The sequence below is a fragment of the Euprymna scolopes genome, chromosome 12, assembly GCF_053919585.1.
Source record: "Euprymna scolopes isolate OS-2025 chromosome 12, ASM5391958v1, whole genome shotgun sequence".
Classification (NCBI taxonomy): domain Eukaryota; kingdom Metazoa; phylum Mollusca; class Cephalopoda; order Sepiida; family Sepiolidae; genus Euprymna; species Euprymna scolopes.
Genome location: NC_136493.1, coordinates 745,001 through 770,151, shown reverse-complemented (window position 1 = coordinate 770,151; position 25,151 = coordinate 745,001). Strand labels below are relative to the sequence as shown.

Genomic DNA, 25,151 nt, shown 5'->3' with positions numbered 1-25,151 from the left:
CTTACAGATTTTTATTTGTCTTTTTTTTTACTTTCAGGTTGAAATCCAGAAGGAATGTGGTGCTGACAATCGTTGTCAGTCGGATCTTTTCTTGATTGCAAAACCAATCAACCTTACAAGGTAAATGAGTAGCAAGAAAGACGGTTGCACAACATGCATTTTTACCCCAAACAAGGCACAGTGCTACTTTAATGTAGGGGGCTACTATCTTGGAAATAATTTGCAGGGATACTATGTAAGGAGTTGAGCAGCAAGATGTCTGTTTACATTACACAAACTTCTGCATGTCAGTACAGGGAAGCAGGAACCCCAGAAGGGAATTCCAAAGTCTAGCAGTTCTAGGAAAGAAACTATTAGAGTAGAAGGTTTTCTGGATTCTGGGGATCTCTACTGTGTAGGGGTGGGATTTTGCTGCTTGTCGGGTTTGTCAGCGGTATTTACATCGAGGGGGTACAAGGGCTTGCAGTTCATTGGAGCACCTGCTATTAAAATACTTGTAAAACAGGCAGAGGGATGCAATATTTCATCGATGGGACAGAGGTTGAAGCCTAGATGACAGTTCTAATATAAGAATAGTAATTGTCGATATATTAGCAGTACTAAAATGTGTTTGAGTGAATGCAGCTGTTCCAATAACTATTGAACTAAATAAGAAAGTAGAGAATCGGATTACAGGATGAGTACAATTGTCATCACCAGAGTCTGTGAGCAATTCATTTTGTAAATCAGCTCTACTATACCTTATTAGCTTAGCTATTGAGCCATTTTCCTTAACTGAGTTGCTTCTTTCTGGATCATTCCGACAGGTGTATGAGCATCACACTATATTCAAACTTTACATTAGCTATGGACTCTCACTAAATTATCTTTAACAATTGTATATTTTTACATCACATTGTTCGAGTCAACCAATGAAACCTCGACCTTTATATGTGAAGATGCATGAAAGTACATTGAAACCATGTAAACATAAGCAAATGTTTTGTATTTGATCTATGAAAACGATTATTACTCCTATGTTCTAAGTAACTCTTGTTTATAATGTTTTTTTTTTAATCACTGTTGTTGATTTTTACTTTCAGGTGATTATTTAACAATGTTTTATACTACATATAGCATCGTATGTGGTCCTTATCAATGAAAGTTAATGATATCTATATAGTCAGCCTCTTGTATGTTTACAAAGTTCTAATTATCTGGACTCCATGATGTATAAATGTGATAGAATAACTGCATAGAATTTCTTTGCTCAAAAGGTTGAAGTGTCATTATTCACGAGAGGTCCTTGACAAACATTATTATTGTCATTATTCTCAGCATCAGGACAGTTATTCTCAGCATCAGATAATGACAATTATTATTGTCATTATTCTCAGCATCAGGACAATTATTCTCAGCATCAGATAATGACAATTATTATTGTCATTATTCTCAACATCAGATAATGATAATTATTATTGTCATTATTCTTAGCATCAGGACAATTATTCTCAGCATCAGGACAATTATTCTCAGCATCAGGACATTATTCTCAGCATCAGATAATGACAATTATTATTGTCATTATTCTCAGCATCAGGACAATTATTCTCAGCATCAGGACATTATTCTCAGCATCAAATAATGACAATTATTATTGTCATTATTCTCAGCATCAGGACAATTATTCTCAACATCAGATAATGACAATTATTATTGTCATTATTCTTAGCATCAGGACAATTATTCTCAGCATCAGGACATTATTCTCATCATCAGATAATGACAATTATTATTGTCATTATTCTCAGCATCAGGACAATTATTCTCAGCATCAGGACATTATTCTCAGCATCAGATAATGACAATTATTATTGTCATTATTCTCAGCATCAGGACAATTATTCTCAGCATCAGGACATTATTCTCATCATCAGATAATGACAATTATTATTGTCATTATTCTCAGCATCAGGACAATTATTCTCAGCATCAGGACATTATTCTCAGCATCAGATAATGACAATTATTATTGTCATTATTCTCAGCATCAGGACAGAGAGAACAGAAATGATGTTTGTTGTTAGCAGCAGTATGTGTAACATAGTGACATGAGCCATTCTTTTGATCTTTCAGGGATATATTAAAACAATCTCATAGTTTGGTTAGTAAAACAATCAACAATAGATAACAAGGAAAAAAATTAAAAAATAATCAAATAGATTTCGGCACAGATAACACATCTTATGATGTTGCTGTTAATTTCTGTCCCACTCATTTTTCTTCTTTTTTTACTCTTCAGACGGATGAGGATGGGGTGTTTGCTCCTAAGTATTATTATGAAATCAGGTTTTAACTTCATCATTTTTTTCATTTTGTTTTGGGTTTTTTATCGCATCCAAGCTTTCTAATGAACTTTTACAATAGCAACTCAGAATCTCCACAACAAGGACTGTCGTACTTTATCATTTTAAGTTAGTACAACAGTCCTTGTAATGGAGATTCTGAGTTGCTATTTTTCAGAGAGTTTTAATGAATCTTTTTTTTTTTTTATTTATTTATTTTTTTTATTACATTTTCACCCCAAACAAGGCAAATTGCCACTTTGGTGTAGGGGGCTACTATCAGGGGCAACAACTACTGGGGTACTATGTAGGGATTTGGGCAGCAAGGTGTCGGTTCACGCTAGACGATCTGAAAACCACCCCTGCTCAGGTGCATGCTATCATAAAAAACCTTGACACCTCAAAAGCATGTGGACCCGATCTTATCCCAGCTGTGCTATTAAAAAAGTCCTCAGCCGAAGTAGCTCCAGTTCTCTCCAAACTCTACAACAAATGCCTTAATGAAGCTTGCTTTCTGGTCTGTTGGAAAACTGCTTCTGTTGTACCAGTATTCAAGAATTCTGGCGAAAGGACAGACCCATCAAATTATCGCCCCATTAGCCTCCTCCCACTTTTTGCCAAAATATTTGAGACCATAATTAACCATGCTCTAGTCCATCATCTTACAGATGCTAAACTACTGACTGACAAACAATATGGATTTAGACAAGCCCGTTCCACAGCAGACATCCTAACTGTGATCTCTGAATCTCTGAATATCTTAAAGATTCTTCATCGGTACATCTTTAACAAAACCAATCTATTTGCACCAAACCAAAATTGAGCTCATCTCCCAAATTCTCAAACTGAATTCAACTGATCTCATGGATGAACTGACTAAAACCAGCTGTTTGGGGCAATTTATATTGAGTGTGTGGTCAGTTAAATGTGCAATTTCCCTCTCTATCTCAATTAACTCCTGCCACATCAATTTTCGCTGAAAGATGATTAGTCAATCGTTTATGCTATGCTTGTCTAGCTGAAACCACTATCAATAATTCCCCCCACTCTTTATCTGTGCCTAAATCTAAATGTGGATTCCATGAACAAAACTGCTTTCTTAGAACTGCACGCCTGTGGAACTGTCTTCCATTTGCCTGCTTTCCAGCTGACTGCAATATGGTTGTCTTCAAGTCCAACGTAAACAAGTTCTTGATGAGTCGTCCCCTTAAGTAATCCAATTTACCAAATTTACATTAGTAAGGATTACGATATTGTCCCAGTTACCACCGTGAAGCTGTTGATTGTGGTAATAGTGTGAAATAAGAGCTCACTGTAGATGTGTGGCCATGATAGAGAAGCAGATAAAAGTAAAATATTCTTTTGCTCAAGATGACAAATGATACGTAGACATCAAAAATTCCTCAATCCTAAGAATAACAGGTATGTCCAAAGTTTTTCTTATACGGTACCGAGCAACGGATGGTCTTGCTAGTAATATATATATGTGTGTGTATATATGTATATACACACACACATATATATATATATATATATATATATATATATATATATATACAGTAATATATCGTAATAATAATTAGTAATACATAGTGATGTTTACAACTAGAAATAAAAATTTGTACTAGAATTATCCGCAAGGACCCATGGCGCGGTGGTTAGAGTATTTGTTAAAATACTTGTAAAAGTGATATCCTCCTGGAGGTTCAATTCTCAGTGTAAAAATACAATTGTGAATTACGTAAGACCTCTATCCAGTCATGACTGATAAAACAAAAGCATGCTATCCCCATGAAGTAAATAAAAGGTTCCGTTCGAAATTCTGTCCAAATTCCCGAGTTCGACAGAAAAATTCCCGAGCTTGACAAGATACACTTGAAAGTCAGAGGTTACATTGACTGAAACGTGAAAATCTCACTCAAGATGAGAACAGCAGTCTGAGGAATCCAAATAATACAAATAATCAATCCTCGTCTCAAAAATTCAGAAACGGATTTTTTTTTTTGATAAAAGTCTTTCTGTTTTTGGGCGTTGCTTCATTTGTGTTTGCATTTATTGATAGTTGGGAATTTATTGATAGTTGGGAATTTATTGACTGTTGGGAATTTATTGACTGTTAGGAATTTATTGATAGTTGGGAATTTATTGACTGTTGGGAATTTATTGATAGTTGGGAATTTATTGATAGTTGGGAATTTATTGATAGTTGGGAATTTATTGATAGTTGGGAATTTATTGACTGTTGGGAATTTATTGATAGTTGGGAATTTATTGATAGTTGGGAATTTATTGACTGTTGGGAATTTATTGATAGTTGGGAATTTATTGATAGTTGGGAATTTATTGACTGTTGGGAATTTATTGACTGTTGGGAATTTATTGATAGTTGGGAATTTATTGATAGTTGGGAATTTATTGACTGTTGGGAATTTATTGATAGTTGGGAATTTATTGACTGTTGGGAATTTATTGATAGTTGGGAATTTATTGACTGTTGGGAATTTATTGATAGTTGGGAATTTATTGACTGTTGGGAATTTATTGGTAGTTGGGAATTTATTGACTGTTGGGAATTTCTTGACTGTTGGGAATTTATTGGTAGTTGGGAATTTATTGACTGTTGGAAATTTATTGACAGTTGGGAATTTATTGACTGTTGGGAATTTATTGACTGTTGGGAATTTATTGATAGTTGGGAATTTATTGATAGTTGGGAATTTATTGATAGTTGGGAATTTATTGATAGTTGGGAATTTATTGACTGTTGGGAATTTATTGATAGTTGGGAATTTATTGATAGTTGGGAATTTATTGATAGTTGGGAATTTATTGATTGTTGGGAATTTATTGATAGTTGGGAATTTATTGACTGTTGGGAATTTATTGATAGTTGGGAATTTATTGACTGTTGGGAATTTATTGGTAGTTGGGAATTTATTGACTGTTGGGAATTTATTGACTGTTGGGAATTTATTGGTAGTTGGGAATTTATTGACTGTTGGAAATTTATTGACAGTTGGGAATTTATTGACTGTTGGGAATTTATTGATAGTTGGGAATTTATTGATAGTTGGGAATTTATTGATAGTTGGGAATTTATTGATAGTTGGGAATTTATTGACTGTTGGGAATTTATTGATAGTTGGGAATTTATTGATAGTTGGGAATTTATTGACTGTTGGGAATTTATTGATAGTTGGGAATTTATTGATAGTTGGGAATTTATTGACTGTTGGGAATTTATTGATAGTTGGGAATTTATTGACTGTTGGGAATTTATTGATAGTTGGGAATTTATTGACTGTTGGGAATTTATTGACTGTTGGGAATTTATTGATAGTTGGGAATTTATTGATAGTTGGGAATTTATTGACTGTTGGGAATTTATTGATAGTTGGGAATTTATTGATAGTTGGGAGCGGAAAAAACTGCAAATTCTGCTTAGATAGATAAAGGAATGTTTTGTCGTGGGAAATAGAAAGGAAAATAATCTGACTTAAATGTGCATTTTGTTCTCAACAAGAAAGAAATTTATGTGACTGAATTAGAAATTAATTCCCTAAAAATATTGTTTGGTCATAAAAAAACTATCAACAATCTTTCAAGTATATACACTTTATTGGTATACATAACAATATTTCTGGAATTTTCAGTAAAAAAAAAAAAAATTAAATTAAATATTTCATTTAAAATTTGCGGATTTACCAAAAACACATGAATTTCTTTTACTTTCAGAGTCCATGACAAAGGGCCATATGTTCTGAATAATAAAGAAACCAATTCGTTACAAATCGATTTTACAGTTTCAAATAGAGGAGAACCGGCTTATGACACAAAACTCTTCTTGAAAATCCCAGCAAATGTTGACTACCAAGGCGTCGATTACGGAGAGGTAAATTGAATGTCTAATATATTTCATGATTTTAAAATGCAAACTTTTCTCGATAATCGCCAAATTAAATTGATGTCTAATATCCTTCACTTTCATACGGATTTACAATAGATTTATGCATGAACTTTAAACTGATTTTTAATGTCATTTTCATACGAATTTTATGTATAAACGTGGAAGGAGAGCCATTCAAAAGTTTAAATTAAATTCATATGAATTCATAAAATGTGCATTCATTAAGTGGATGACACTTTCACTCAGTGATTCCACATTATTTCATTTTCAGTTGAAAACTATTGAAATCTTTTAATAATGTCATTTTTTTTTTTGTGTGGTTCTTAATTCTCTTCATTCTTGTGGCAATTGTTTGGTGGCCTGGAGATAGAGGCTGAGAAAATGGAGTCAAAGGTGGCTTCATGGCTGGGTTTGAGTCTCCTGACCGGCAAGAATTGTCATCCTACACTGATGATTGCGTAAACATGAAATACTAATGTCTGTAGGTATAAAAGAATAATTATTATTTAAGGCTTCCTTCAGTCTTGACAGACTATAGATACCCACTGTTAAAAGGTGCCTGCGCATGAAATTTTTTGTGGTAAGAGTTGTGCAATCTCCAACCACACCTCTCCTGAGTTGACGTTATTAAATACCAATGAAAAGTGGCGGTTCAGGACAACTAGAAACAAATGCCAAAATAAGCGGAAAGCACATGCAGCGCCTAGAATTCTCAAATGATCACCCATCTGGTACTAGCCAGGCTCACTGTTGCTTAACTTTGGTGATCTGACGAGAACCGGTGTGTCAACACGATTATGTCGTACAATTTAATTATACAACATATATATATATATATATATATATATATATACACATGATGATTGCAACGTCTTGTCAGACGAGTGCCACTCCCTCAGACATTTAAAATCCATGATTCCAAATGTCTGAGGGAGTATCTATACAAATATGATGTTACAGAGTCTTAGCTTTGTACGACAGCTAAGTCTCTCTCTCGGTTCAAAATGTTGAGATCCAGCAACAAGCAAGAGCAAGATAGCCAGCAACAAAATAAACTGCAGACCAGCTTAATGCGGGCACCGGTCTTCCGCTTTATGGTTTTTTTTAATCAGAGATTTGCTTCTCCTAGAAAGGTTGCCTTCACCACAGCTTACAGGAGCCCTCTCTACCTCAATACACATATACACACGCACAAATATACACGGTGCTAGTTGGCCGTTGACCCAGAAAAAGAGTTCATTCGCCCTTTGGAAGGTCTTGTTTTTAATCCTTCAGGGAGACTAGCCGCCCTCCTCACCAAACAAGTCTTGTGGGGGAACCAGTTTAGTCGCCGGTGACCCGACCATGAGGCAGGTAGTACTGGGTTACATGGTACCAGTAGCATATGACATGACCTGACATAAACATATATATACATACACATATGTATACACATACACATATATATATGAAGCTTTCGAATGAAAAACCCAAATCTCCCCCCCCCAAAAAAAAAACAAAATAATAAACAAACAAAATCAAATAGTAAATGCTATATAGAATCATTTGTAATGAACTGAGTGTTGTCAACTGGTGTAATAAACTGGTGTGTAGCAATTTGAATGTAGGCTGTGCCACAATCTTATCTTTGTACCAGTGTATGCTTCGATTATATGTAACTTGTGGTTATTTTTATTTTTTTCTCCATTTTAGAGCAAACAGTCAGTAGATTGTTCTACGAAGAACAAGACTTTAATCTTGTGCGATCGACTTGGGAATCCTTTTCCTCAAGGTGAAACACTTTCTTTCAAGGTCAAACTGCAAGTCAATGATCCAGACTCAAAAGCAAATATCTTAAACCTTTATGCAAAAATATCAACGTATGTACAAGTTTTTTTTTTTTTTTTTCAAGTTTTTTTTTTTTTTTTTTTTTTTCCAAGTTTTTGTTATTGCTTATATAGAATGTTAATGCGGGAAATTCTCTATTACCATAGTTTTTTGTACATGTATACAAAGTATAACACACTTTTGTTTATAATTAGTTAGAGTTTATATATTATTATATAATTAGTTAGAGTTTATATTTGTTAAATATAAATGTGTGTGCATATATTATATGATATCATGAAACACTTATCTCTACATAAAAGGTTATTCCCTATGGACTCCAAATTGGCTTGGCGGATTTTTAAAAATATTTTACACAAATGTACAACAATAGTCTGCTCAAAATAAGTAATAAAAACAATCAGCTCTCATTTAAAAAATTCAGAACTGTTATTAATTTATTTATGATTTCTTTTGCTTCCAAATGTCTTCATTTAATTCTCTTTCTTCATCTCTTGTAGCACCAGTGAAGAAATTAGCATGGAAGACACAAATGCAAATCTAACAATTGAAGTCCTTATTATGACTGACATACACATTACTGGGTGAGTCATTTTTTTTTTGTATAAAATTACCAGTTTCTATTTAGCAAAATAACTTACTGGTACAAAACTAAAAAAGCTTCCAAATGGCGTGCACATGTTTATCGAAAACAGAAATACATCAGATTAGAAACCTTTCACATACAAATTTTTTGGTGCTGATCTGAGTTTTATGTAACAAATCGTTTTCAAATGAAACTTGTTGAACAGTTAACTTGTGGTGGGGTTTAAAAATCTTTGAATTGAGCCAAGAACCACACTGAGATTTAATAGGAATTGCAGGTAACAGTTATTATTTTAGTGAAGAAAGAAAATGAACAAATACATATTTATGTGTAAATATAGTTTTTTTTTTCAATTATATTTCGCCTTTTATTTATACTAATCCTTTAATTTATGAAACTCAGTATAATTACAGAGCATATAACAAATAAATGACAAAAGTCTATATTTCAAATTTCAATATGTTGACCATCTTACAATTTATAAATAAAAAAGAATACTTGAACTGAGATCAAACCGAAACATAAAGACAGTGAGTCAAGTACGATAACCATTAGGCCAGCTTGACATGATTTTTACAGAATGTTTTCTAACTCTAACATCATGTACACGATTCTTAACATAATATAAATGATTTGCACAGCAGTCGTGAAACAGTTAGCAAACAGATAAAAATCCAACTACTTTCGTGTACCAATTTTTTTAATTTTGACCCCTTAGCAGCCCTTTTTTCCAGATGAAAACTGATTAAAAAGTTTTCCACATGTTTGAATACACGATATACCAAATCTTAAGTCTATAGATCCAAAATTTGTTGAGCATATAGGTTGAGAAATGTTCCACTTTCATATATATATATATATATATATATATATATATATATATATATATATATATATATACACACAGGGTGTCCATATATATATATATATATATATATATATATATATATATATATATATACACACAGGGTGTCCATAAAGTCTGTGTGCGCTTTAAAATATTTATAATTTTATTTGTGATTGCAATAGAAATAACATGTAAAAAGGATTTGATTTTGGAACAATTCATTTTAAAATTGCACACGGACTTTATGGACACTCTGTGTGTATATATATATATATATATATATATATATATATATATATTCTATTACACTATATATATATAAACAGACATGCATAATAAAATGAAATATTAAAATAATAGAAGAGTCACTAGGTAACAAGTGCTACTTAAAACAAAGTTTTGTAAAGGAAAAATGAGAGAAATACGTAATTTTATAACAAAACATTTTATACAAGTAAAAAAATAAGTTATTTTTCAATTATGAAAATGTTCATATTTTAGTGAGGAGCTTGAGTGAACAGAAGTTACAAGTCCAAATGTTCATTATGTGAATATATGGGGTTCCTTACTGCACCACCTACACACACCTGGGCAATGGGCATCCCCGCTACTGTTGTTTTGAATACAACTTTTCATTCAATTTTTTAATGAAACTTTTTAATGCAATTTTTTAAATGCAACTTTTATGCAATTTCTTTAAGGCAAGTAAAAATTGAGTGAACAGTTTTAGATACGTTTATTCTATTCAGATTTTTGTAAACCTGAAAAAAGGTAATTTCTTAATTTTAATAAAATCAAAAATTATTTGGTTTTTTTTTACTGTTATGCAATAACAAGTGACAAAATTTACAAAATTCAAAAAAACGAAACATTTTAATGAGATTTTTTTTAAACACTTTTTGATAATACAGCAAAATTATGCATATTTTTATGCTACAAATTCATAACTTTCTTTTATTAAAATGAAAAAAACAAACTTTGTTTGTACATTATAATGATAAGTTTCGTGGTTAAATTTTAAATTCTGAAAAAACAACATATAGAGACATATATTCGATTTAAGAATTTATTATTTGACAAAAGGAATATATCGAAGGGGTTATTTTGATTTTCTTAATCCATGGATTTTCAACAATGGCTCGTATCATTTTCTCCATATAATTATCCACAACCACTCAAAAAAACTATTTTTAATAATTGTGCTGAAAAGCAAAATAGCGTTCATTCGCAGCTGAACATTTTGCTAACTGCATTTCATTTCCTCTGATGATATAGCCATTGTTGAAAATCCATGGATTAAGGAAATTAAAATAACCCCTTCGATATGTTCCTTTTTGTCAAACAATAAATTCTTAAATCGAATATGTCTCTATATGTTGTTTTTCCAGAATTTAAAATTTAACCACGAAACTTATACATTGCTCTATTCTTAAATATTGAGCTTTTCCTTTTTGGCTAGGATCTCCTTGAAAGTATTATTTCAAGTAATATCTATCAGGATTTTTCATCTGAATTCTATCAGTTTCTTATCTCGCTTACATTATAATGATGTAAAATTATTCTGCTTTAGTCGGTCATCACCTGAGCAAGTGGTTTACAGTGGTGAGGTACGTGGTGAAAGTGGTGTGCTAAATGAAGATGACATTGGACCTGCTGTTAATCACACGTATGAAGTAAGTGATCCTTCTATTCTTTACGTTTGTTTCATTCAAACTTCTTAATGTTTTCCGTTGGTTTGGGTTTATATTAGCTCTAGCTATTTTTATTTATTGAGCACTTTTCATATTTATTTCTGAACACTTTCATGTACATGCCTCCACACACACATATATGTGTGTGTGTATAATGTTTTGGTGTATAAACAATTACATGAACCATATAGCATTTATAGAAAAGTGCTCAATAACAAGCAGAGCCATAGATTACTTTAGTATAAAAACAAGAGGATATACCAGGTGTTGCCTGGTATTAAATGTAACATTAAATTCCTTTAAAAAATATGAAGTAAAAATAAATGAAAAGAAACTGAGACGTGTATATGAGAATTGTGCCGTTTCTAAACAGTTCATTTCTTGTAAGTATGAAAAAAAAACAATACTGAAGCTGAGATCAAAACCAAAATCTAAAGATAGTGATTCAAATACAATAACCAGCTTGACACAACCTTTAAATTTGTTAAAGTGTTTTCAAACCTACTTATTCTTTACATAATGTGAATGATTCTCGCATGTGCAGTCGTGAAACAGTTAACGGATAAAAATCAATTTTGACCTCTTAGCTGCCCGTTTTTCCAGATGAAAACCAATTAAGAAGTTTTCTATATCTGAATATCCTATATACCAAATTTCAAATCTGTAAATAAAAATTTGTTGAGTACATAGGTTGAGAAGTCTCCTCACACACATTCTCAGTTTTATAGATTTATATATTATATAGTAGGCTAAGTACATGAAAACATTTATGCTGGAACCAAACTTTATGAAAAAGTTTTAAAGAATTAAAATATAATAAGCAATTTAACAATACTGATTGTTTACACTGTATGTGTATCTTTATCTGATTTAGTAGATTTCTTTCATCATAAAATCTAATTATCACTAGTTTCTTATTTAAACATTAATAGCAGACTGTGTTTAAAAATTAACATGCATTTGCTATTCCTAGCAGTCTCCATTTAATTGTTTACTTTTTGAAAGCACTTGGGATAAGAGGTGTTGTGTTCCATGTTTGTGAAAGGAACAATTTGAAGTCTTAATTTTGTGTCATTTTATTGAAACTTATCAATCAAGGAAACTAGGCCAAATTTGGTGAAAGCCATTTTTATGCATGTCACAAAATATTTATACTAAATATTTATATATAGCAGTAGTAAATGATATTGTATTAAGTTTAACACTTTACTGCAATTTCACAGCAATACCAATCATCAGAATTGTATCAGATTGATCTCTGAAATCTAATATTATTAAAAAAATCAGCATCATTACACTGAACAACTGTGATTCACTGAAATTAGTCCATGGATGTGTGTGTGTCTCTTTCTCTCTCTCTCTCTCTCTCTCTCTCTCTCTCTCTCTCTCTCTATATATATATATATATATATATATATATATATATAATCTATCAACTGTTTCACTGTATCATGGTTCTTCCATGTGATTAGATGTGGCAAGTATTTCAAGTTGATATTCAAAACCTCGCTATTTCAACTAGCTTACATCATTACACTCATTACTAAAAAGGGGAATTTATGATGGTAAACTTGTTTACATTCACACTACTGACTGCCTAGAGAGCTTAATTCATTTTATAAAGAAAAAAGTGACACATATATTTGATTGTCTTGACTTGAATTAATTCTTAGATATTGTCTAGCATAAGCTAAAAATTGGTCTCCCTCTTTTTTGCAGATTTATAATAAGGGTCCTGGATCTGTGCCCAATTCCAGGCTAACTATTAAATGGCCGTACGAATTATCCAATTCTAATGGAAACGGTAAACATTTGCTTTACCTAATGCAGCCACCACAGGTAAACTTTTGCATTATTTTCTGCTTTTTGCTGTTTTTATACGTAAAAATGCTTGCAAGTCATCCACTTAAATGGAGGCAGATAACACTCGGAAAATTCTTTATAACATCATAAAACAGAAGTTGTCATTCATTATATAAAAAAAGATGAACATATCAGGAATATCTTTTATGATGTCATAACTGCTGAAGTAACCAATGCATGAAACTATCTATTAAAACAAAATATATGATGACCTTTTGACACTTTGGGTCAGAGGTTGTCAGCTAACGAGTCATCTATATGGATAGTAACTGTATATACTAGATAATCCATCTTGACCTGAAGAGTCTAAAAGTCTGTGGATCTTGTATCTTGTCATTGTGCACACTGTATGATATCACAAAAGGCGAATGACAAAAAGCAGTTGACTCAGATTCTTAACACTCTAAAATATTTAACACCAAACATTCTTATGAGTTTGTTCCTAAGACATCTGATTTTAGGAAACAGTAAATAATTGATAAGAAAAAACACACAAATAATAAATAAAAGTAAATAAATATCTCAATAGTTTTAGTATCAATAAAATATGAAGATTTGTATATATAAAAACTAATGTTATGATCGTAGAGACCATTAAAGGGACAGTACCTATGTTCCCTACTTTCTCTAACCAAAACTTGAGTAACTTCCTTTTATAGACAAATTTAAAAATTTCACCCATTACAAATTAGAAATATATATATATATATATGCTAATGATAGAAAAATACATATATACTGGTATATATAGATTTATTGATCAAATTCCAGTGTGCAGGGGTTATGAGAGCTTTTTATGCTAGGCATTTTGAAGCCTAATGCTTCTCATCAGAAAAGGAGGTGAGGTGCTAGGTAACAAGATAAAGGTGTGCCGTCTAGTAATAGGCATATCAGGAGACCTTGTATACGTTGTATATTGTAGAGGGTACAGAAGATTGCATCGGGGATATTATATATATATATATATATATATATATATATATATATATATATATAATAAATTAATATAAAATAAAATGTATAATAATCATATACATCAATTTCTCAAAAAAAATTCCTTCTACAAATTAAAAAAAAAAAATGAAGAATTATAAGAATTAATTCTAATCCTGCAGTATTAAATAAATAATAAACATACAAGATGTAACAGTCACCCAATGGACTTTTTAATGAGTTCTGTTTTATTATCTTATGTACATTTTTATTGTATATTTAACGTGCATGTTATTATTTACATGTTTATCATATGTTTCATGTAAATAACTAATTATTGGAATAGTTTCTATAACTTGATAATTAATAATTTTTATTAGTTTATGCTAACCCTTATTTACTGTGGGATTTTACAAGGTTAAAGAGCACTCTCTCCCTCGTTTTAACCGTATTAGTAGAGAGGTAATTCGTTTTCACAGTGATTATCGAATAAAAATTGATAACATTAAAATAAAGCATCAAAAATTTTATTAAAAAATTAAAAAATTGCATTAAAATGACATTAAAAAGTTGTATTAAAAAATTGCATTAAAATGACATTAAAAAGTTGTATTAAAAAAATTTCATTAAAAAGTTGTATCAAAAAGATTGTAATTGTCTATCTTTTTTTCTCTCTCTTGTAGGTAATGGAAGGCAATGCTGTTTGTCGGCATCCAACCATAATCAACCCAGCTTCTATCAAGGTAAATAATTTTGATTGTTTTCTTCTCATTCAAGAAAAATTAAAAATCATAATCTATTCTGTTATCATATGTTTCCAATAATATATATGAGAAAAGGGTTAAAGAAGGCTCCTTTAAATGTGGACCTATGAAGATATGTAAAGTTCAACAAGTACGGTGACGCTTAAATAAAATAATAGCATTATAGATAAAACAAAGCCATGATGTAATAAGGAAAAGCTATAATTGGGGGACATGTTATATGCTCTTTATGCTTAGATATTTCGATGCTGTTGCATTGAAATGTTTACAACCTAGCCTCCTATCCCTTCTTCCAATGAGAAGCATCAGGTATAGAAATACTTAGACATAAAGAGCATATAACATGTCCCTCAATTATAACCTTTTTTTATTACATTGACAAATAAATCTATGTATATCAATATTTGGCTTTGTCTTGTCTATAATGCTATTATTTTTATTATATATATATATATATATATATATATATATATATATATATATATATATATATAATAAACTTATTTTGTTTTCAAGTAAGATCTTTGACTTACTTGTTGTTTCATCAAATACTTCTGCATGCAAAATCCGATCCCGCATTTTGCTAATTCCTACCCTCTGATGAGAAGGAGAGTATTTCTTCGAAACTCCACGGATTAAGGACTATCCATTTATCTAGTGTTTCCTTTTCAGATTAAATATGTTTTTAACTCATTTCAAAGTGTTTTTTAACATATTTTATTAACTGTTTGCTCATATATATAATATATATATATATATATAGTTTTGTTTATTTATAGCTCTGTTACAATTTTAAAGACATTCATAACTCTTTAAAGATTTGAGTATTGAGCTTTATTTTGTTTTGGAAACTGATTCCCATGATAATCCATGTGAACTATATAACATTGCAATGAAGTCATTTTCGTTTCTGATTTTTATTTGCTTTCATAGTTTTTTTTTTAATTATACAGAATAAGAAATGAAATTTTATTTTTAAAGGGTGACAACTCTTCTATTCTGTAATTAAAAATAGGAGTTATCACTCTTGATGATTTACTTTCCGAGTCATAAGTGGGGAAAAAAGTTTCCATACTGTCAGTTGTCTGAACAGAATTGCATAATTGTTGAAATAAACTGCAGAGAAAGCATTTTATTTTAGTATCAATAACATTGTACAACACTAACAAATGAAAATTGGTGGTCAGCAGAATCAAAGCTAAATGCTATTCAGCTACCATTTCTAAAATCTTACAAGATAACTTTAAATTGTGTTGTTTGTTACAAATCAATTTTTGTTATGATTAATTGAACACAAGTTGCTATTTTACCTATCATTTTATGGTTTTGAAAAGCACACAAACATATACTACAAGATATAAGTAAACCCTAACTAAATTAGTATTCGAAGCACAAATAAAATCCCTTCGGTATGAGTACCCTACACTGACTTATATGAGGTTTGGTGCTCTAAGTGATTTTGTCTATAGTCATAACACTTAGTTGGATACTCCACCAGACTAGATGAATTCTCATCCTGGAATCGAGTAAGACCAAGATACTAAAAGAAAGATTTCTATAATGTAGTTCACTGGTCAATAAATGAGAATGAACTTAATATTCATAACTTCTACTAACTCAATGGTTGAAAGATAACAGAGAATTGTAATGAAATATTAGAATGTTTATGCATCTCGTATAAAGATCAAGTGTTAGTCCTAGGAAGAGGGCTCCTTGAGTTTTGAGACATGCATGGAGTAATATATGAGTGAGCTCCTGTGATGAAAAAGTAAAATACCTACTTTAGCAGGCTGTGACCACAAAACTAGCAGAAAACTTCAGTCTAAATACACTAGAAAACACTGGAAAGGTGTGTGACAACCCAGCAACGTTGAATTGCATGGTAAAAGAGAGAAAGGAGTACACAAAAAGTGAATTGAAGACAAGGAAGATGGTGACAATAAAAGAGAGCAGGAAAGTTCATAGAAGAACTTGATCAAAGCTACATAGGGTTGCTTCATTACAATGGCTCAACAGCGGTCAAATTTCATTTGCTGAAGAATGAGTAATTATAGCCTGACAAGATCAGGGTCAACTCACAAACATAAGAATGTTCAAGTCACTTAACATCTAGATGCAAGATAGTTTTGGCAAATGGCTAGCACACTATTCACCACAACAAAGTATGAAGTGCCGTCAATAAGTTTCCAAACTTTTTTCGTAAGGGCACTTTTATTGATAATAAACACATGAAACTGTAGTCCTCTTTGAAGTAATCTCCTCCGACTGCAATGCACTTGTTGTATTGTTGCAACGACTTCTGGAAGAACCCATGAAAGCCCTCTTGTGTTCATATGTCAATAACCCTCATCACAGCCTCTTTCATCTCAATTGTCTCATAATGACAGCCTCTAAGGTTTTGCTCAAGCTTAGGAAATAACCAAAAGTCATAGGGAGCAAGGTTTGGGCTATAGGAAAGGTGAGGAACTCTCTTGATGCCCATTTTGGTCAAATAGTCTGTGACAAGGATGGAGCACTCTTGAGACAAACTTTGCACAAATCTTCTGCATCTTCAGTTCCTTGCAAATAATTGTGTGTACAGTTCCTACACTGACATCAAACTGTGCACTTATTGTCTCTATAGACACACGACGGTCCTTATCCATGAAATTCTTTATTTGGCCAATCAATTCTAGAGTTCTGACTTGCTTACTTCTCTCACACCTTTTATCATCCCTCACAGACTCCCTGCCTTCCTTGAATCTCATATGCCATTAAAAACTGGTGCTCAATTCATGCAATTTAATATTTAATTTCGATTTAATAGAAGCTATATATATATATATATATATATATATATATAAGGTGTGTCTGGTGTTTGAGAACGTTTATTACATTTTTAAAGATAAGAATACAAAAAAAAAAAAATACATACACATCTGTAATTAAATAAAACGACATTGCTATACAAGTGACAATCTTATTTAATAATTTCATTCAATGAAATCTCCCTTTACTTCAGTGATAATTTCTATTCAAGAACTGCACGCCTGTGGAACTCTGTTCCGTCTGCCTGCTTCCCACCTGACTACAACTTGGATGTGTTCAAGTCCAACGTTAACAAATTCCTAATGAACCGCCCCCTTAGGTAGACACTTCGTCAAATCTCCACACTAACGTAATGTACTTACAATAACCCTTATCCCTGAGTGGCTTCCGGGCCTTGATAAGTGGTGATCACTGTGTAAAAAAAAAAAAAAAAAAAGACCTAAACCTTTGGCAGGCATGTATAAGATGGTTCTCGTCAATGTTGTCTATTACTCAGACTATGGATGCTTTCAGAGAATCTTTGGTGTTGTGAGGATGTCTATTAACATCTCTCTCAACTACGACACACATGTAATAATCTAATAGGTTAAGGTCTGCAGGGCTTAAAGGCTACAAGTTGGTCAAAGTTCTTTTTGTCTGAAAAAAAAAACCCAAACATGCAGCAGGATGTTTGAAAGTCTCTTGAATCACTAAACGATTTTCTTTGGTCTCAGACATAAACTGGCATCTTTTCTTCACATAGGACTTGTATCGAAGATTCTCATGGACAGTCCTTCGAATTGTGGTTTCGGAGATACCAAGATCTTTTGCAATTCACCTCATTGTCTTTTGGGGGCTCTCATCAATGATATTCTGAACTTGCTGAATAAACTTGTGTGTTCTAATGCTGTCAGAGAATTACTGGTGCTTTTTATATTTAGCGACATGAGAAATTCCATCATTATCTTCAAACTCTTTGTGGACTTATATACAAACAAATAATCGGGTGACGTTAAGAAATTGTGCAATTTACAAATCGCTATGTTCTGCCATTATTGCAACTATTACAGCATGTCTTTTCATTTCCTATGTTCTCAAAATCCAGGCACACCCTGTATACATGGCAATTAAGCTCCACAGAATTTTCTGTTTCATATTTGTGAGGATTCGTCAGGCTATTGCAATAATCTAATGAATTCTCATGGGGATGAAACAAAAATTCTGTGTAGCTTAATTGCCATATATATTTTCAAAACTTACTACATAGCTCTACTTATTACTACTACTACTACTACTACTACTACTACTACTACTAATAATAATAATAATAATAATAAGCTCTACTCATGTATTAAGCACTTTTGAGAAAATATTGTATCACTTTTAAATTTTGCTATCAATATAATTTTTGAAAAATCTTTTGTAATATAATTTTTGAAAAATCTTTTGTAATATAATTTTTGAAAAATCTTTTGTAATATAATTTTTGAAAAATCTTTTGTAATATAATTTTTGAAAAATCTTTTGTAATATAATTTTTGAAAAATCTTTTGTAATATAATTTTTGAAAAATCTTTTGTAATATAATTTTTGAGCGAATGTTAAAATTATTTATTCCTTACATTTCATATCTTTTTGTTGCAAGATTTGTGAAGCTTTCAATCCAATCAATTTTTTTTGTGAAGCTTTCAATCCAATCAATTTTTTTTGTGAAGCTTTTAATCCAATCAATTTTTTTTGTGAAGCTTTCAATCCAATCAATTTTTTTTGTGAAGCTTTCAATCCAATCAATTTTTTTTGTGAAGCTTTTAATCCAATCAATGTTTTTTGCTCATTTGATCGACTAATCTACTTTTTTCTTTGTTTTCTTTTGCTTGCAATCAGGATAATCCGGATATGATAATCCGGGTACCTCGTTCCATCGTGAGTTTCTCTCTCTCGTCTAGTAATTTCTCCACCATATTCACTGTGAATGATATTTCCATTTCACATCCCTTTCACCTTTTAAAAAATTGCCCTATTAATTATTTATGAAAATCATATTTTTTTGTATATAAAAGTCCACAAGATTATTTCTCCTACACATACCAGCATGTAAAACTCATTAACCAGAAGATGATAATAGACTCTCCCCATGATAGCCAGCTTGTTCTGGAATAAGTTGATCTACCCATTTAATAAATAATGAACTTACCCAAAGACTATAAGATTTTATATTATTGATGTTGGGTTTAAATTCTCAGATGTTTGTGAATGCAAGCCTCAATGAAGGAGGTGAGTGTTGTTTTTGGCTTGGCGTTTAGTTTGAATGTGCTTCTTTTCTGTAGTGTCATTTTGTTTAGTTTTTGACATAGTGGGTTTGGCAAAATGGGTGTTTGTTTGATGCAAGTGAGTTCACACAAGTAGACAGAATCTAAGTCTTAGTCTCTACCATTGTAGCCAGACATAAGTGCAAAGTACTTTTATGATGTGCGACATGGCACTACAATTAGCTGAATACCATGCGACTGCTGATAGAGCAGTCGATCTTAGCACTACCTAAGAGTTAGAGCTCCTGTACAACCAGTCAAAAACAGCAGCTAGATGAACTGTTGAACAGTCAGAACAAGAGTGGTCCAAATTAATTATGTGAAACCAAGTCACAAGAAATTTTTCTCAAGTTGCCCATATAAAGGTGACGGCATTCATTTATCTAATCAGAAAACAAGGTCAAGCACTGAGTCTTTCACATGTCCTTATTATATTACTTATGTGCCTGGAGGAGTGCAAAGGCTAGGTGATAGGGAGAGCCTAATTACACCTGAAACAATTTTAGGTTTGCAAACTTGATATTTTGTTTGAATTTCCAGGTCTGTGAAGGGTGTTGACTAGGAATACAAAGGGCTCTTCCCTCAATATTTGAGTGTGTGTGGATATATATATATATATATATATATATATATATGATGATTGCAACGTCTTGTCAAACGAGTGCTACTCCCTCAGTCACTGAAAGTCCATGAGCCCGAAGCTGACTTTTTTAGTCCTGCCAGCGAATTCACACGCTCAGGCAGACGGTCATTGGTATACATACATATATATATATATATATATATAAACATACACACATGCATACATATATACACACACATACACATACTCACATACGCAAATCTATAAACATACACAATACATATACACACATACATATACAAACACATACATTTACCTGCACATACATATATATGCATATATACATACATACACAAACATATATATATATACATATATACATTCAAACACACATAAACATATATACACACATACATATATACATATATAACCATACATACACACAAAAATACATAGATAGATAGATACATATAATGATGGCAGATAAACTATTACATGCTTCCAACATTTCAGGCTTACACGCATCAGAACTTTTCCATCGCCACAGGACTATTTTTTATAGACAAATGCCTGAAGGAGTATCTATACAAAGGTGATGTTACAGAGTCTTAGCTTTGTATGACAGCTAAGTCTCTCTCTCGGTTCAAAATGTTGAGATCCAGCAACAAGCAAAAGCAAGATAGCCAGCAACAAGTCAAACCACAGACCAGCTTAATGCAGGTACTCGTCTCCCGCTTTTTAAATCAGAGATTTGCTTCTCCTAGTGTAGTTGCCTTGACCACGGCTTACGAGAGCCCTCTTCACCCCACATACACATGGAAATAAACACATGTATGTACACATACATGCATACATACAGATGCACGCAAACATACATACGCAAGTACACACACATACACACATGCCAACATGTACATACATATGCATATACACATACATGTACATGTAGAATATATATGAACGAGCGTTCATGGTGACGATGATAATGGTTAGTACGAATAAGTGAATTTAACGTAAATAAAAAAATAATAACAATCCAATACACACAGCACGTAGAAGAGACAGACATTCGCTTCGCCACAACTTTTAAATTTAAGACGCATCCATACCGGCACAAATCCTCAATGTGCATGACGACGATGATGATGGTTGGTAACAAATAGGTGAATTTAACATTAATAAAAAAAGTAAAACAATCCAAATATACTCAGCACTTAGAAGAGACGGACATTCGCTTCACCACTTGTACAACTTTTAAATTTAAGATATATATATATATATATATATATACATACACACCAGGTTAAAGTTATTCGAGTGATAACTAATGAATTTAACAAGGTTATTAAGAGTGTTCAATAAAAAAAGAGTCAAATATATTTTTATTAATAGAAACAAATTTACATGGTTGCAACACTGCACATGCTAATGTTTCGGACAAATGGTCAGTTAAAACCAGAAGTCCTCATCAGGTGACATAATGATTTCTTTCCACAGAAGAAACCAGTCCTCAAAAAACACCCCCCAAAAACATATATATATATATATATATATATATATACACATCAGTCTGCTTTATCTTGGGATACATATATCAGTCTGCTTTATTTTGGGCAATTATTTCCACTGATAACCCCACATACACATGGAAATAAACACATGTATGTACACATACATGCATACATACAGATGCACGCAAACATACATACGCAAGTACACACACATACACACATGCCAACATGTACATACATATGCATATACACATGTACACATACATGTACATTAGCAGTGGTTCTAAAAAGTGTGGATGTTTGTACACAAAGCCTAAAACAAAATAATTTGTGTGAATTTTGGACAACTTGATTGTATGAAGCTCATATATCGAAATGAATGGAAGAGTGTGTGTGTGTGTGTATATATATATATATATATATATATAACTACTTAATTTACTCACATAAAATTAATATACAGAAGTATAGATTTATGCGTAAACTTTAAGTATTTACTTCAAAAGTGCTCAATACGTAGGTAAAGCTAGTTAGTAAGTTATAAAATGTATATGGCAATTAAGCTACACTGAATATTCCGCGTTTCATCTACTCTAGGATTCCTCAGGCTGAGGAATCCTAGAGTGGATGAAACGCAGAATATTCAGTGTAGCTTAATTGCTATATACATTTTATAACTTACTATATATATATATATATATATATATATATATATATATGGTTTCCGTTCTGCTAGGTCTACAGCTGATGTGCTAACAGTTATATCCCATAGGAATAGTGAATCTCTCGACAAAGGCTTCCTTTCTAGGGTATTTGCTCTTGACATATCAAAGGCCTTCGATAACGTATGGCATAAGGGCCGACTTCACAAGATTTCCAGCTACGGTATAACTGGAAATGTTTTCTCAATAATTAAATCATTTCTCTCTGATAGGCTCATAAGAGTAGTGGTTGATGGGCAGCAATCAGCGGCCCACAGTATTAATGCTGGAGTCCCTCAGGGTCCATCATTTGTTGACATCTATGCTGATGACACGACCATCTATGGCAACACATCAAAGGCTGTAAATGACAAAGCTCTCTCTGATCTTGAGCGCGTGGTACAGTGGGGGAAGAGGTGGCTGGTTACTTTTAATGCATCTAAAACCAAGCTCCTATCTTTACATCATCAACATCATCTAGCATCAATTGAAATGAATGGCTCTCGTCTTGGGGAGGCTTCATGTTTTGACAAGCTCCTGGGTTTGACCTTTACTCCTGATCTGAAATGGAACACGTATATCAAATCTGTTGCCCGGGCCGCTGGGAAATTGGTGGGATCCTTCTACCACTCCAGAAGATATTTCACTACTGATGCAATTCTCTATCTATATAAAAGCCAAGTATGTCCAAAGATGGAGTACAGCTGCCACATATGGGCAGGAGCTGCTAAAAACAGCCTATCCTGCCGTGACAAAGTACAAAATAGACTTCATGGCTTAGTGGAGGATGCTCCTTTCTCTTCCCTGCAACCTCTCTCCCACAGAAGGGATGTTGCGAGCCTGTCTTTGTTTTATCGTTATTTCCATGGCAAATGCTCATCTGAGCTCCAATCTCTGGTCCCCCCTCGCCAATCTTTCACGATAAACACCCGTCTAGCTAAAACTACTGTCAGTAATTTCCCCCACTCTTTATCTGTGCCTAAATCAAAACGTAGATTCCATGAACAAAGCTTCTTTCTGAGAAGTGTACGCCTGTGGAATTCTCTTCCGTTTGCCTGTTTCCCACCTGACTACAACCTGGATGTCTTCAAGTCACACATAAACAAATTCCTGATGAACCACCCCCTTAAGTAAGACACTTTATCAAATCTCCAATGCCAACTAGTACTACGATATTATCCCATTCATTATTGTACACACAATAACCCTTATCCTCGAGTGGCTTCCGGGTCTTGATAAGTGGTGAGTCCACATGTAAAATATATATATATATATATATATATATATATATATATATAAAGAAAGAATTAAATATGAAATAACACACACAAGACTGCCATCAATAATATTTGCATACTATGTAAATTTTATTTTAGTTTTTCATGTGAGTTTTATTGAAAAGTAGGTAACTCATTTTTTAAACTAAGGGAAGTAACTCTTTTTCCTTTAATAATTCCCCCGGTGTAGCTTTTGCTTGTGCATAATGTCACCAATCACCCAATCTGTTGTCTTCACGATACAACTTCTACAAAAGTATAACGAGAACTATGCTTCTAGTTTGTACATTTTTTTTTTAATTGTACCATGTGATACTTAGGAATTATTTCAAATCGTTTTTGCAGTTATGAAGATATATCAATTCTTATTTAGTTTAAAGGGCAGACATCTGATGGCGCGACCTCATACAGTGTGAGACGAAGACGTCGGCGTGAAGCAGAACCAAGAGCCAGTGAAATCAGGAGTTCATCGAAACAACGAACAAAGAGTGAAACACTGGTAGGTATACTTCTTTACATAAACCAATTTTTTCATTCTTCTTCAGGTATCAGGTCTGTTATTACAGACACCGATGATCATGGCTCTCCATTTCCTTCTGCATTTGGTCATTCTGATGTTCTTTGTCTTCCTCTGCTCATTTTTCTGGCAATTTTTTCCCAACAAAGTTTTTTCCAAGCCATAGGTTTGCATTAAATGACCGAAGAATTTAACTATCTGGCATGGACAGTATCGAATAGTGATCTGCTGTACTCTGCCTTATGCATGACTTTTTCATTTGTCTTTCTTTCTTTCCATGAGATTCGTAAAATTCCCCCTACAAACCATATCTCCACTGCTTCCAAGCGACTTTCAGCCACCTTTGTTATTGTCCAACATTCGCAACCGTAAAGGAGACTTGATCATATATACATCTCCAAGATTCTGAAATTTTTTTGTTCGTGAAATTAATTGTTCATTAATAAAATTTTTGCTTTTTATAAATCTGCTCAGATTGAGATCTTGTGAAAATAAAAAAAATAATTACAATTCTGATTTTTTAGATGACGGCTGATTGTTTAAATTACTTGTATTGATTGGACTATTGTTCTCATCTTGAGTGTTATTTGTGCAACGTTTCAGTTAATCTAGCCTTCAACTTTCATTGAATTTGGTTGATAAAGGGAGGTAACTCTAATAAAGACTGACAAGAAATTATCTCCCTTTTACGTTGAAATTTTATCAACCAAATATGAAACCACAA

At 32.4% G+C, this 25,151-nt stretch overlaps 1 protein-coding gene across 1 annotated transcript in view; it reads left to right on the top strand.

Moving 5' to 3' along the window:
- Window positions 1-25,151, top strand: part of LOC145291142 (integrin alpha-6-like) — a 337,376-nt gene that overhangs the window by 301,973 nt on the left and 10,252 nt on the right. Inside the window, exons 14-21 of the mRNA XM_080136659.1 lie at window positions 38-120; window positions 6,060-6,216; window positions 7,924-8,090; window positions 8,559-8,642; window positions 11,062-11,164; window positions 12,902-13,021; window positions 14,662-14,721; window positions 24,284-24,409. Of these exons, the coding sequence (XP_079992785.1) occupies window positions 38-120; window positions 6,060-6,216; window positions 7,924-8,090; window positions 8,559-8,642; window positions 11,062-11,164; window positions 12,902-13,021; window positions 14,662-14,721; window positions 24,284-24,409 (900 nt within the window). The remainder of the gene's footprint in view (window positions 1-37; window positions 121-6,059; window positions 6,217-7,923; window positions 8,091-8,558; window positions 8,643-11,061; window positions 11,165-12,901; window positions 13,022-14,661; window positions 14,722-24,283; window positions 24,410-25,151) is intronic.